This window comes from Chiloscyllium plagiosum, unplaced genomic scaffold (genome assembly GCF_037043375.1).
Source record: "Chiloscyllium plagiosum isolate Xiang-an unplaced genomic scaffold, Cpla_swu_hap1 HiC_scaffold_17, whole genome shotgun sequence".
NCBI classification, from domain to species: Eukaryota; Metazoa; Chordata; class Chondrichthyes; order Orectolobiformes; family Hemiscylliidae; genus Chiloscyllium; species Chiloscyllium plagiosum.
The window spans coordinates 76181942-76197707 of record NW_028270155.1 but is presented as its reverse complement, the minus strand read 5'-3'; the positions used below and the strand labels follow the sequence as shown (position 1 = coordinate 76197707).

The following is a 15766-nucleotide window of genomic DNA, read 5'->3' as shown; positions in this document are numbered from 1 at the left end:
TTGTTGTCTGCGTGTGTGGCTACTAAGGATAGCTGGTCGTGTCGTTTCGTGGCTAGTTGATGTTCATGTATGCGGATTGTTAGCTGTCTTCCTGTTTGTCCTATATAGTGTTTTGTGCAGTCCTTGCATGGTATTTTGTACACTACATTCGTTTTGCTCATGTTGGGTATTCGTTGGGTATCGAGTCTTTCGTTCTGGTGAGTTGTTGTCTGAGCGTGGCTGTTGGTTTGTGAGCCGTTATGAGTCCTAAGGGTCGCAGTAGCCTGGCTGTCAGTTCCGAGATGCTCCTGATGTATGGTAGTGTGGCTAGTCCTTTTGGTTGGGGTATGTCCTCGTTCTGTGGTCTTACAGGAAAGCCACACACACAGACCAAGTCCTAAACTATGAAAGTAACCACCCCAACACACACAAACGAAGCTGCAACAGGACACTATTCAGAAGGGCCACAACACACTGCAGTACACCAAAACTGCAAAAAGAAGAAGAGGAACACCTATACAAGGTATTCGCCAAAAACGGATACCCGCGCAACTTCATCAACAGATGCCGAAGAGAAAGACCACAGAACGAGGACATACCACAACCAAAAGGACTAGCCACACTACCATACATCAGGAGCATCTCGGAACTGACAGCCAGACTACTGCGACCCCTAGGACTCATAACGGCACACAAACCAACAGCCACCCTCAGACAACAACTCACCAGAACGAAAGACCCGATACCCAACATGAGCAAAACGAATGTAGTGTACAAAATACCATGCAAGGACTGCACAAAACTCTATATAGGACAAACAGGAAGACAGCTAACAATCCGCATACATGAACATCAACTAGCCACGAAATGACACGACCAGCTATCCTTAGTAGCCTCACACGCAGACAACAAGCAACATGAATTCGACTGGGACAACACTACTATCATAGGGCAAGCCAGACAGAGAACAGCCAGGGAATTCCTAGAGGCATGGCATTCATCCACAAACTCCATCAACAAACACATCGACCTGGACCCAATATACCAACCACTACAGCGGACAGCCGAAACTGACAACCGGAAGCGGCAGGGACAGACCACTATAAACACCGGAGGAAACATCAAAGAAGCGCTTCGCCGGAGGCTCCCAAGCACTGATGATGTCGCCTAGCCAGGGGACGAAACGTTTGCAACAAAAACTTCCAGCTCGGCGAACAGAACCACAACAACGAGCACCCGAGCTACAAATCTTCGCACAAACTTTGAACTTTAATGAAGAGTCATCTGGACTCAAAATGATAATTTGCTTTCTCCCCATGGATGCTGCCTGGCCCATTGTGATCTCCATCATTTTTTGTTTTCAGTTTGATACAGGGTCGGCCATTAAGAACTAAGATGAGGACAACTTTGTCCACTCACTGAAGCTGTGGAATTCTCTATCAAAGAAGGCTGTGGAGGCCAAGTCATTGAATAGATTCATGAGATGGATATACTTTTAGATTTTAAAGGCATCGCAGGGTATGGAGAGAAAACGGTAACATGACACAGAGATAGAGGATCAGCCAAGATCATGTTGAATACCAGAGCAGACCCAAAGGCCCAAATGGTCTATTCCTGCTCCTAGTTTCTATATTTTCTATGTTTTAACATCACCCATATCCTCACTGTTATACAATGTCTTGCTGTCTAGCTGTACCGAGAATTTAACATTCGTGTCCTTGTGTTCAAATCCATTCATCACTCAACTTAACCTCCCCCAGCACTAAAGACAAAGTATCTCTGCTCATCTAATTCTCATTTCTAATTTGTCTAGCACTTCCATTTGGCTCTCACCATGTCCTAATATATCCTTTTGTGGCTTGATGTTAAAAGTTTTTTGATTTTGCATCTTGAAGTACCTTGCGATGTTCAACTACATCGAAGGTGCTGCATAAATCTGTGCACAGACAGGATAAGAGTCATGTCTGAACTAACCTCGGTCTTCTTCCCTGCTGCAATATATCCTTTCTCTGTCAGGCAGAAGAAGACTGGCTGCACCCGTACATTTGGTGCACTTTCAGACACCCACTGGAAGGAGTAGTCAGTATTTGTTGGATTCATTATGTAAAAAGACCTAAGAGTAGTAAATAGATATTTATTTCAATCTGAGCAATTAACATGGTCACTTCATCTACTGTTCATACGATATACAGAATAATTCAGCACCAATGTAATAATTAGCCCTGCTTCAGCATGCTAATAAATGTGAGGCAGTTGAAGTTAACCTTTAAACAGATGGCTAAAGCATGACTTTAGAAGACAACTATGAGTTGGACACTAGTGCTTCTGCATTACAAAATTATGGGAGGCACAGGCACAGGCTTTTTCCCAGGGTAGAAATATTAATTACTTGGTGACATAGGTTTGAGATATGTGACAGGCAGGATTTCTTTTTACACAGAGGGTGATAAGTGTCTCCGTTCCACTCCAGAGAAGGTGGTGGAGGCAGATACAATAGCAATGTTTAAGAAGCATCTTGACAGATATATGAATAGACAGAAAATAGAGGGATACGGACAGTGTATAGGAAAAAGGTTTTTAGTTTAAAAAGGCATCAAGTGTCAATGTAGTCTTGGTGGGCTGAAGGGTCGGTTCCTGTTCTGTGCTGTTTTCTGTTCTTTGTACTTTGTCACAACAGTGACTATGCCCTTTCAAAGTACTTCAGTGTTTGTACATTTGTTTGGTGTTTACAGAGATTGTTGTACAAGCACAAGTCTCTCTTTTTCATCTGTCTAACTCAGAAATACGGTAATGTTAACATGACAAAAAGAAAAGTGTTGAGCTGGATTTTCAAGGAGGTGTGGCGACTCAGGAAGCTTTTCGAATGGTGGTGTCAGTTCCAACACATTGCATTTTTTTCCAGGATTATGGGTGTGGCAGGGATTATTTAAATTCCAAACATTTAAGATTAAGAAAACTGTAGCCTGCCTGTGATGGTGACTGGTGAATATAAACCCAGTTTGTGAAGTTAATGTAGTCGCAGCTCTTTTAAAAGTTTGAAAAAGTAAGTTTGCTTTGTTTAAACGAAAACTGAAAAACAATACGTTCCAACTGTCCCAATAACTGTTTATTGACAGAGGCCCACATTATCTCACACTTTCCACAGCCTACAATTATCCTAGGCAGGGAAGGGGCTCATATGTACAGCTAACGTAACAGCTCAAAGAGGTTATTAACAGATTAGCCTTTGTTGATATGAGGTTATGAGTACAAGCCTATTTGATTAGACACTTGCGGGACTTTTAAATTTGTGAGTGTTTTCTCATTTATAATGAAGATTGAAGGAAGTATTTGACCATTATTTTATTTCACCACAATATGCCTCCTCAGGTACGCCCATATTAGATACTAGGAGACTGGCATGGAGGCTCTAAGGGCAAAGAAGGGTATGAGATGGGGGCATGGGTTTTCATGAATTGTTATTTGATTGGCTTTTCTCCTATAAGATGTGAAAGGGTGGATGGGAAACATGGGCTGGCACTAAGTTGGCATACAGAGTATCTGGAGGTAAGAGTGATAGGTAATGGCATAGATCAACATTGGGTTGGTGCTGAGCTGGCTTGAGATTTATTTGGGGCTCCAGGGATGGATGGGGGAGCAAGACCTGGTATAGGTTGGCACAGGGGTAAAAAGGAGCCATGTGTGAATAGGTTGGGGACATGAATTGGTGCTTTTTTGATCTGAGAGTGCATGGGGTTATGGTATGGCTGGCGGGAGAGTTGACATTGGGCTGGATGGGGTTTCAGTTGGCATGGATGGGGCTTCATGAGTCATTGGCAGGGGTGTGGGGGGAGGTCAGTGGTTGGGAAGGCAACAAGAATTAACACTTGACTGGCACCTGACAACCCGTGGCTGCTACAATCTGTATCTGGGTGTTGGCAGGCCTGACTACATCTCCACTTGTTACACATCCCCTCCAGAGCAAAAAGCAAATCTGACAGAAACACTTTCCGAAGGTGATTGTGGTAAACCTGGAAGCCTCCCAACTCCCCTATTAGCCTCGGGAATGAAAAGGTGACCCATCATGTCGGCTTCGATGGAGATCCTAATTTGATGCTGACACTGGATGAAAAGTGTTTAATTGCTCTGCACTTTCCAAATTAATACTACAGTCACTCACTTAAACATAAAATATCTGAGATGACAGAGAGATTTTCAGGCAATAATTAAGATTCTAAAATCATTTATTACCCCACCAGTTAATGTTCGTATTTCTGATAAAAAGTCAACAAATACTGGAAATAAATATGAAATTGCTGGAGATATACGAAAAATAGTTTGATGGTTACACTCTGCATCATAATACCCAGATCATTAAGCAAGCTTCCTTTTCCAGATACTGACCAGCATAGTGTGCATTTTCAGCATTTTTTACTGATTGGTCCCTTGATGTTTTTCCCCTTCTGAATATATTTTTCATGTTGACAATTTAATGTGTTTAACTCTAATTATCTGGCACATTTCAAGGATCTTTGTGACAAGATAGATAATAAAGCTAGTGTTTGTTTTCAGCTGAAGAGCAATTATTCCTTGACATGTGTCATTTAAATTAGTGGATAAAGCTTCCCACTGGAACCCAGCGAGGGCCTTTCAAGTTGGAACAAAATACTGAGTCATGATGGTCTGAATTAGGTGTCAGCAACATTGTTATCTGAGACCATTGCAACTTGGATAAAGTGGACAGATCCTGCCTTAGAATAAATCCTCCACTGGGCTGAATGTATGGGTCTAGATGTGAAAGGCCACTTTTCACACTAACACAAGGATCCGGAAATTTGTTCACACTTACCTGCACTTGAGTGGTTGAATGCTTAGGCCCAAAGTTCCCCAGACACTGGGCCTTGGACCTTAGGATAATGGAATCAGTAAAGGAAGATGAGTATGGTGGGATAGGTGAGCGGGTGAATGGATACCTCATGTCTGAAGAATGGCAATTTAGATTAGATTAGATTACTAACAGTTTGGAAACAGGCCCTTCGGCCCAACAAGTCCACACCGCCCCGCCGAAGGGCAACCAACCCATACCCCTACATGTATCCCTTACCTAACACTACGGGCAATTTAGCATGGCCAATTCACCTGACCTGCACATCTTTGGACTGTGGGAGGAAACCGGAGCACCCAGAGGAAACCCACGCAGACACGGGGAGAACGTGCAAACTCCACACAGTCGGTCGCCTGAGGCGGGAATTGAACCCGGGTCTCTGGCGCTGTGAGGCAGCAGTGCTAACCACTTTGCCACCGTGCCGCCCACTTTATTTTCTATCATCAGTTGCTTTGACCCATTGCTTTCATCCAATAATGCAGATAATTTATTAACTGCGAACCAGTCATTCTCTGCCTCTTGCATGTCAGACAAAGGTCACTGGAAATCGAGGAGCAACTGGACCTGAAAAGCCCAAAGGATCATCTCAGCAAATCCAATGGACAGGGACCAATTGAACAGTCTTCATATTCTTTCTCTCGTTCATTCAGCATTCTCAGGGGACTCAATGGGTAGATGTGGAGGGGTTGTTTCCCCTTGGGAAAGCCCAAGACCAGATAGCCGCCCACGTTCGAGTTCAGTTTCTGGTCAATAATGTATTTCAGGGTGTTGATAGTGGGAGTTTCAGTGATAGTAATGCCATTAAAGGCAAATGGAGGCAGTTGGATTCTCTCTTGTTGGAAATAGTCATTGCCTGGCACTTGTGGCACTTGTTCCTTGCCACGTATAGCTCATGCCTGGACCTTGTTCAGGTCTTACTGTATTTGAACATGGATTGCTACAGGAGGCATGCATGGTGTTGAACATTGTGCAAACAAAAGAACAAGGGGAGTTTGAGTAGGCCATACAGCCCCTCAAGCTTGTTCTAGCATTTGATAAGATCGTGGCTGACCTTACTGTGGTCTCAATGCCACAATCTTGCCTCCCGGTGGCTTAGTGTTTAGCACTGCTGTCTCATGGCACCTGGGTTCAATCCAGCTTCGGTTGGCTGTCTGTGTGGACTTTGCACATTCTACCTGTATCTGCATGGGTTTCTTCCCACAGTCCAAAGATGTGCTGATGAGGTGGATTGGCCATCCTAAATTGTGCCACTGTGTCCAGGGATATACAGGTTAAGCGGGTTATTCATGGTAAATGCAGAGTTGCAGGGATTGAGTGGGCGTCTGAGTCTGGTGAGATAATCTTCCGTGGATCTGTGCAAACCCGATGGGGCAATTATCCTATTTCTGCACTAAGATTCTATAACCTTTGGGTGCCTTGTATATGTCTGTCCGAAATGTTCAACGAACATGCCCCCACTGCTCTCTGGTGAAGGGAACTCCAAAGACCCATGACCCTCTAAGAGAAAATAATTCTTTATCTCCACCTTAAAAGGGAGAACCCCAAGTTTAAATTGTGTCTCCTAGTTCTACTTCACTTCTGATTTTCTGATGGATTGAAAGGTTATTAATAAAGATGCACGAGCCTAGGACCAGTTCCAGGATTCTGTGAATGAGAATCACCCTCCCAGAGATATGTTGCTGGGGTTGAGGCAGGGAGTGAGAGGTGGAGTGGGGAGAGTCTCAGGTGACTTGCCTTTACATTTATTTCCTCCCAGTATTTAGAAAAGGCTTGACCATCATAAAATAATCTTTAATTGAAGCAGCTTCTGACTAAAGTGTAGAATATCCACTAATTTAAAATGAGAGTTCCAATTATATGCCAGATTTGAAAAGCAAGATGGGGCATTCAGTGCTGCATTTTCATTACTGGCAGGTGGCAGTGTAGCTTCACAATTAATATGCTTAATCTAGAATGGAATCTAAAACAGTGATTTGACAAGCAAGAGATCGTGCGATCGTAACTGATGAGGAAATCCATTCATCACTGTTTATCTCACATACACAGACTGAAGCCTTATTCACCCTATTGTAACACACAATGGTTTCCTGAACGATTTCTGAGTTCCTGCCTCCATGTCTGTTCCCAGATGCTCATTTCAAATGCTTATCACTGCTCACATGAAGATCCGCCTGCAATCGAACTAACATTTACTTGTCCTCCTCACAAAAGCAAAACTGGAGGAAGAATCCATGAAAACGTTTAAAAGAGAACTGATAAAAAAAACATTAGAAAAAGAACAAAAGTTTCTGGGGGAAGGGAGAAGAACTGGACTGAGGAACCAGCCTTTTCCAATGCATGATGCGATTGTGTAGAAAGTGCAATGGACACCGAAAGGGACCCATTTCTTCCACTTGTTTTGCTCACATACAAAAAGAACTAATAGCAGTTGCACTTTGTATAGACACAAATATGCTGTGTGTTGAATGATAGCAGGTTATTCAGCACTGAATGTAGTCTCACTGTCACAGAGTACCGCAGTTTCCACACGGCAAGTTGCTGATTTCAAACAACTTGTTGAAGATCTGCCAATGAATTGACCCTACCAAGAGATAATGTAAGCCAGCCCCAAATCAGTCTTATTTGAAGCAGTGACAGTGTCCCTGTCTCAGACCTGGAACCAGAGAGTCCTGGTTCAAGTCCTATCTCAAGATATGTTGGTCATGGAAGTTATAACAGGTCAAAAGAGGTCAGCTAGAGAAATAAATAAATCAGTCTTAAACTATCAGGAAAGACCAGACTGGGGATCCCTTTCTATGAGTGACAAGGCTGAGAGGTATCCGATGAGAAGAAGAATTGTGAAGGGTATTGATAAGGTAGACAAAGATAGATTTTCTGCTCGTGAGGGACCCCAAATGAAGGCTACAAATATAAGAGATCATTAATAAATCAAATGAGAAATTCAGGAGAAATACCTACCTGGAGACCATGTGGTCATGGAACTCTGTGAATATGTGCAATACAATGGAGCGATGTGGATATACACAATACAAATACAATACATGCATTGAAGCACTAATTAGACAGTTGTGAAGAAGAATGGAATAGAAAGATATATTAATAAAGGTAGATGAAGAAACTGGGAAGAGGATCATGTGGAGAATAAACACCAACATAGATTTGTTGGGTTGAACGACCTGTCCTGTGCTGTGAACTTCCATGTAAGACTTCTTCTCGTTTATCTCTGAGATGGTTGTGTGCAGGAAACAGGGACAGATGCTAATGGCAGAAAGCAGCCTTGAATTTCCTTGGCATAAAGACAACAAAGTTAACGAGAGTTCAGAGACAGCATGTTCCTATTAGTATATACAAGGGCAAGGCTAGAAAGTGTAGGGAATGCAGGATGACTGGAGAAATTGAGGCATTGGTCAAGAAAAAGAAGGAAGCATATGTCAGGTATAGCCTCAGTGATCATGCGAAGAGTATTAGGGCAGTGGCAGTGCACTCAAGAGAGAAATCAGGGCAAAAAGGGGACATGAGATAGCTTTGGCAAATAGGGTTAAGGAGATTCCATAGGATTCTACCAATACGTTAAGTACAAAAGAGTGACCAGGGAGAGAATAGAGCCCTTAAATATCATCAAGGCTGCTTATGTGTGGAACCTCAGCAGTTGGGTGAGATACTAAATGAGTATTTCAATTCTGTCTTTACTGTGGACAAGGATATGGAAGCTAGAGAACTTGGGGTAACAGATAGTGATATCTTGAAAAGTGTCCCTATTACAGAAGAGGAGGAGCTGGACGTACTAAAATGCATAAAGGTGGGTAAATCAGGTGTACCGTAGAAGTTTGTGGGAATCTAGGAAAGAGATTGCAGGGATTCTTGCTGAGATATTTATATCATTGATAGCCATGGGTAGGTGTATGAAGACTGGAGGTTGGCTAATGTGGTGATATTATTTAAGATAAGAAAAGCCAGGGAATATTGATTGGTGAGCATGATGTCAGTGGTGGGTAAGTTGTTGGAGGGGCTTCTGAGGGACAGGATTTACATATACTTGGAAAGGCAAGGACTGATTAGGGATAGTCAACATGACTTTGTGTGTGGGAAATTGTGTCTCACTAAATTGACTGAAGTTTTTGAAGTAGTGATGAAGACGATTGAAGAAGGCAGAGCGGTGAACATTTTGTCCGTATGGACTTCAGTAAGGTGTTTGACAAGGTACCACATGGTAGACTGGTTAGCAATGTTAGATCACATGGAGTACAGGGAGATCTAGCCATCTGGATACAAAACTGGCTCGAAGTTAGGAGCAGAGGGTGGTGGTGGAGAGCTGCTTTTTGTACTGGAGTCCTATGTCCAATAGTGTACCACATGGATCGGTGCTAGGTCCACTGCTTTTCATCATTTACTAAATTAGATTACTTACAGTGTGGAAACAGGCCCTTCGGCCCAACAAGTCCACACCGCCCCGCCGAAGCGCAACCCACCCATACCCCTACATTTGCCCCTTACCTAACACTACGGGCAATTTAGCATGGCCAATTCACCTGACCCTGCACATCTTTGGATGTGAATATAGGAGGTATGCTTTGTAAGTTTGCAGATGACACTAAAATTGGTGGTGTAGTGGACAGCGAAGAAGGTTACCTCAGATTACAATGGGACCTTGATCAGATGGGCAAATGCGTCGAGGAGTGGCAGATGGAGTTTAATTTAGATAATCTAGATAAATGTGAGGTGCTAATTTTGGAAAGGCAAATCAGGGCAACTTATACACTTAATAGTAAGGTCCTGGGGAGTATTGCTGAACAAAGAGGACTCGGGATGTAGGTTCATAGCTCCTTGAAAGCGGAGTCACAGGTATAGTGAAGAAAGCAGTTGTTATACTTGTCTTTATTGGTCAGTTCATTGAGTGTCGGAGTTGGGAAGTCATGTTGCAGCTGTGCAGGATATTGGTTCAGTCACTTTTGGAATACTGCATTCAATTCTGGTCTCTCTGCTGTTGAAAAGATGTTGTGAAATTTGAAAGGGTTCAGAAAAGATTTACAAGGACGTTGCCAAGGTTGGACGGTTTGAACTATAGGGAGATGCTAAATAGGCTCGGGCTTTTTTCCCTGGAGCATCGGAGGCTGAGGGGTGACCTCATTATATAATGAGGAACATGGATAAGGTAAATAGTCAAGGTCTTTTCCCCAGGGTAGGGGTGTCTAAAACTAGAGAGCATAGGCTTTGGGTGAGTGGGGAAAGATTTAAATGGGATCTAGGGGGCAACTTTTTTATGCAGAGGATGGTGCTGCCAGAGGAGGTAGAAGAGGCTAGTACAACTACAACATTTAAAAGGCATCTGGATGGGTACATGAATAGGAAAGGTTTAGAGGAATATGACCAAATGCTGACAAGTATTAGGTTAGAATATCTTGTCCACATGGATGAGTAGGACCGAAGGGTCTGTTTCCATGCTGTTTAACCCTATGACAGGATGTTATTTTAAATACACTTAAAACATATAAATCAGTTTTCATGGAATGATGCAATTTGATGTTACTTTGTCATACCTCCGATTGATTGTGTTCACGCCCACAGCTTGGAATTCGATGACACGTGTGTTGGGGTCAAGGGTTACCCCTGCAGGAGCGCCCCTTGGGCCACTTAACTCAGGGTTACGCCTGTTTCCGCTGATGTAATTAGAGTCTTCCAGCTCAAAATGGCAGAATGGGAGGAGACTGCGGCCCTTCACAGCTACCACTTGGTCCTGCAACCCCGCCTTCAAATTTGGAATGCTAAGGGAATAAAAGGAACAGAAAAATTCATAAATATGAAAACTTTTCCTCATGTGCTTGAACATTTTGCAATTAGTAAGTTCTGTGCAATTATTGAGAATTTTAGCACCTCCAAAGTTTCCTCTGAAATAAAATATGAGCGTGTGTGTGTTCTGCTCATACATCTATGTGTGACTCAGTATCTAAATATGATTCCAAGCATTTGTCTAGCCTGATTGCCAATGTGTGTATGTCAATATAGTCTTCATCCGCGCGACTGTATATGTGTGTGTCTGTATGATTGCATGCGTGTCTATATCTTTGTGTATCATAGCGTGTAAGTGTCTGTGCATCTGTATCTGCGTCAATGTTTGTATGTTGCTCTGTGTTTGCCTGTGTATGTGAATATATGTGTGTGTGCGCATGTGCGTGGGTGAATTTGCTTGTGTGCGTATCTGTCTGCATGTATCTGCATTAGTGTATGCCTGCTTCGCTTTTTCAGAGAATGTGGGTCTGACAATATTAAAATGTGGCTGGATACTATAAATGAGAGGAATGCACACAACATGCAATACAGTCCAGAAGGTCCCTGTGATCTCATGATCCGAGCATTTGTTAAAATGTTAAATGCAGTCATAGTACAAAGGTGTGTCGATGAGCGCAATGCATTCGACATATCTACTTGGGCTTCAGCAAAGCTTTTCATAAGAGCCTGCATGGGAGATTAATAATGAACTTAGGAGCCAATGGAATGCAAGGAAATTTGGCAAATTGGCTACAGAATTAGCTGAGTGGCAGAATGTGATGGATGAAAGATGTTTTGGTGACTGAAACCCTGTATCCAGTGGGATTCCACAGGGATCAGTATTGGGGTCCATGCTGTTTGCGGAATACATAAATGATTCAGACTATAATGTTGCAGGTTTGATCAGTAAGTTCACAGATGATACAAAAATTGATGGGGAGGTAAATAGTGAGGAGGACAGCCTTAAATTACAGGAGGATATAGGTGAGCTGGTCGATGAGCTGATCAGTGGCAAATGGAATTCAATCGGATAAATTTGAAGTAATGCACGTGGCAGGACTAACAAGGCAAGGAAATATATGATGAATGGTGCGACTTTGGGAAGCACCAAGGATCAGAGGGACCTTGGTGTCTGTGTTCACTGGTCCTTGAAGATATCAGGGCAATTGAATAAAGTGGTTAAAAAGACATGTAGGTTACTTGCCCTTATTAGCTGAGGCATAGACTTTAAGAACAGAGTAATACTGGTGGAACTGTATGAGACATTGATTAGGCCTCAACTTGAGTACTGTGTTCAAGCCTGGAATCCACAGTGTAGGAAGAATGTGACAGCATTGAAGAGGATGCAAACAAAATTTGCCAGAATGTTGCCTGGGGTGGAGAATTTCAATTATGAAAAGAGATTGGACAGACTGTAGTTGTTTTCCTCAGAGCAGAGAAGATTGAGAGGGGACAAGATTGAGTTGTATAAAATTATGAGGGGATACATGAGGCACAGAGAGTTTGGATGGGGTCAGTGACGCGGGGAGGGGGGGGGGGCAGAGATTTAATGCAGAAACTCTCATAACATTTAAGAAGTATTTAGTAGTCCACTTGCAATGCCAAAGTAGACAAGGCTATGGGCCAAATTCTGGAAAATGGGATTGGAATAGTCAGGTGATTGTTTTTGATCAATGGGCTGAGGGCTCTTTCCTGTGCTGTATATCTCTACGATTCTATGTGATGAGGTGATTCCCCTGCGGTCGACTTGGCTCTTGATAGAGGCTGTCTCAATCATGTGTGAAGAACAATCATGTTGGGGAGGAATAAGTGGGCTGAAGTAAAGTGTGGAAGTGTTACCCCGGTGCCTTCAGAACAGATGGAAAGATGAAGTGAAATGAGAAGATGTACATGAGGCACACACAATGGGTGCTGAAAATCTTGCTGAATGCGATAATTTTGACACCTAACGTCAGCAGGTGCTCGCTATTCAACTAATCCTGTGAACCTCATTAACGATTCCATTTAAATTTGCAGCCCATCTTCTTGCCATAGGCTTTCTGGAAAACCTTAACTGTACAGCAGATTTAAAACACATTAGACCAGCACCAATGAGCAGCTGCTATAAATAAACTGCAGCTTTCTGAACCTCCTAATAATTAATTAGGACAATGCAGGTTAAACTCTGCTCACTTTTAGCACTTGAAGTAATTATCAAACTTTAAACTGCAGAGCAGAAATTAAGTGTTAAGAAATGTGCTGAGGGATAACTTATTTATAGTGCTAACTTGGCTCACACTAGCTTCCAGTCGTGGCTATGCAAGTATGTAATTTCCCAAACCACTTAATCACATCAGTCATGATTCCCATCACCAGGCAATTCTGATAGAATTTTTAAAATGCAGACAAGTGGGCTCAAAGCTTTCCCCAGGAGAGTGCACTATTCTCTTCTATATCTATATCTATGCTGGAAAAATAAAATACAAATAAGTCAACCCTAGAAAAACACTGGGGCAATTTTCAGACTAGTTGCTTCCCCTAGGAAGAGATGACTTTATCCGAAACATGTGGGCTCCCACCTTGCTTAGTATACCTAGATCAATCAATAAGGACACTAGTGCAGAAGCTCTTAGCCAGGATATTGGTGAGTCCTGACATTCGATAAGAATTTGGCGTTTAAAAGGCACATGATATTGGATAACAGGGCCCCTCATTTATGATGCAGATCAGTTAACTTGACAGATTTTCACAAATAACAGAAGAACTCCATGCATTGTAGTGGTTGTCACCCTTAAAGATCAGCAACATGGGATAGTGTATGGAAGATACAACATTGGAGTGCATCCCTTTTTCATCCAGAATCAGGGGAGCAATGTTGAATTTCAAAGATCAAGCTTTGGCCTAAAGCACCTCAAGAAACCAATGAACAGAATTTACGAGATGGGTGCAGTTAATCGCACTCCTTGACTAGGGATCCTATTCCTATCATCTTGGGATACTTTCAACCAACTTTTACCTGCAGATGAGTGATGCCTCAAACTCGCCAACCTCCAAGGGGATAAACTTGACTTTGAATTCCTGTGTTCCCATGGCTGCGATTGTCCCGCTGCATGGCTCCACTGTGAATGGAGGGCTGTCAATATTAATGGAATCTCGGGAGGAGATGCTTTCGATGCCACTGTTATACCTGCTGAAAGCCTGAGTGCCCTTGCTGGTCGAGAGTCCAGCCAACTTGCTGGCTGAAGCTGTATCTGCAAACACAGGAAAAGTTAATATGGAACTGTCCCAATACACCAAACAATTTCATCATCATGAATCATAAAATTCCTCAGCGCATTTATTTTGGTATTAATCTCATTTCATGCCACCAATCAAATGGAGAAATTCTTTTATAGAGTTTCATCTCACAGTATTTGGAATATGACTAGTTATTTTGAAGCACAATAACTGTCACGAAAACCATTTACACATGGCAAGACTATCGATTACCAATCAATTTTTTTTTGCTCTTTTGAGTGGAGGGAGACTGTTGGTAAACAGACTGGGAGGATTCTTTATCCAATTGAATAGTGGGACTTGCACCTATTCCACTGGACGAAGGGAAATGTGGCTTGGTTTAATTCTAAGTTAAGAGAGACATGCTAACAAATTACTCCTTTCTTTCAGTTGTGTTAATATTTTTATATTTTAATTTTAATAACAAATCCAGAAATCTGTCAGACAGCTTAGGAAGCAAACAACATTGGAGATCACACAAAACTTAGAAAAGTATTACACAGGTGAGAAAGATGGTAGCAGACTTCAGGGGCATCATGGTGGGCAATGGAATTGGACGAACGTGGGATAGATGGAACTTAATGTCAAGAAGCACCCCGAAGAACAGTGGCCATTGCTGGGATTGCATGAAGTCGACAGAACAAGGTGACGGGAGTTAAATCCAGAGATATCCTCATGGGGTGAGGACAGGGGGCTCACTGGAGGGAGGGGAGAGGTGCTTGAGGAGCTTGTGAGTCAGGTTGCAAAAAAACAGGGAGGAAAGGTCAGACCTTGGCGGACCCAATACTAATTGGGATAATCATATTATAAAGAGTTTCAACGGGGAAGATTTCTTAAAATGTACACAGGTTGGCTTTTCATGTCAATATGTAGATGGTCCAACAAAGGACAGTGCAGTGTTGGACCTAATTCTGGCATTCGAGGTGACAGTGGGAACATTTCAGTGGTAATGACTATGACACTATATGTTATAAATATGTAATGGAGAAGGAAAAAGCTGGTCTGCAAAAAGGATTTTGGATTGGTTTAAGGCAGATTTTATTTTTAAAATAAGATCTGGCCAAAATAGACTGGGAACCACTGCTTAAGGGTAAATTTATAGCAGAACAATGAGAGGCATTCGAAAAGATACTGGAGAAGTACAAACCCAACGTACTCCCTTTTAGGTAAAATGTTAGAGCAACAACTTCGGAGAAACTCAGATGTCTAGGAATATTCAGGTCTGGATTGAAAGGAAAAGAGAGGTGTATAACAGGTACAAAGGGAGGAAAACAACAGAGACCCTAGAGGAGTATATGAAGCGAGGGGTGGGGGGGAGGGGGGACCTCTCAAAAATCAATTAGGAAAGCAAAGGGGAGCAATGTGAAAATACTAGAATCTCAAGAAATTCTACAAGTATTTCAAGGGGAAATGAATAACCAAGGCCTATTAGGGACTAAGGGGGCATTCTGTGCTTGAAGCTAGAGAAGACTGGTAACATGTTAAGTGAGCACTTCACGTCTGTCTTTATTTGGGAGAAAGAGAATTTGAGAAGATGGATTGTGAAGTTATTGAGCAGACTGATGTAAGAAGTCGGGAGGTGTTGGAGGTTTTGATGGATTTAAAAGTGGACATATCCCCAGGTCCGGATGAGTTGTATCCTGCTGTGGGAGGCAAGGGAAAAAATTACAGGGGCCCTGACCCAAATTTTTAAATTGTCTGTGGCCGCACAGCAAGTGCCAGAGGACTGGAGGACAGCTACTAAGCTTCCAGCTAATGTGGTTTCATTTTACAATAAAGGAGTAAAGGTAGACCTGGGAACTAAAGACCAGTGAGTCTCATGTCAGTGGAAGGGAACCCATTAGAGAAAATAACAAAGGAAAAGAATTGCCTCCACTTTGAGAGGCAAGGTTTGATCAGGGA

At 42.6% G+C, this 15766-nt stretch overlaps 1 protein-coding gene across 1 annotated transcript in view; it reads right to left on the bottom strand.

Moving 5' to 3' along the window:
- hydin (HYDIN axonemal central pair apparatus protein) overlaps positions 1-15766 on the bottom strand; it is a 905740-nt gene that overhangs the window by 98084 nt on the left and 791890 nt on the right. Inside the window, exons 69-71 of the mRNA XM_043707374.2 lie at positions 13605-13839; positions 10381-10605; positions 1954-2092 (exon numbers count right to left, since the gene is read on the bottom strand). Of these exons, the coding sequence (XP_043563309.2) occupies positions 1954-2092; positions 10381-10605; positions 13605-13839 (599 nt within the window). The remainder of the gene's footprint in view (positions 1-1953; positions 2093-10380; positions 10606-13604; positions 13840-15766) is intronic.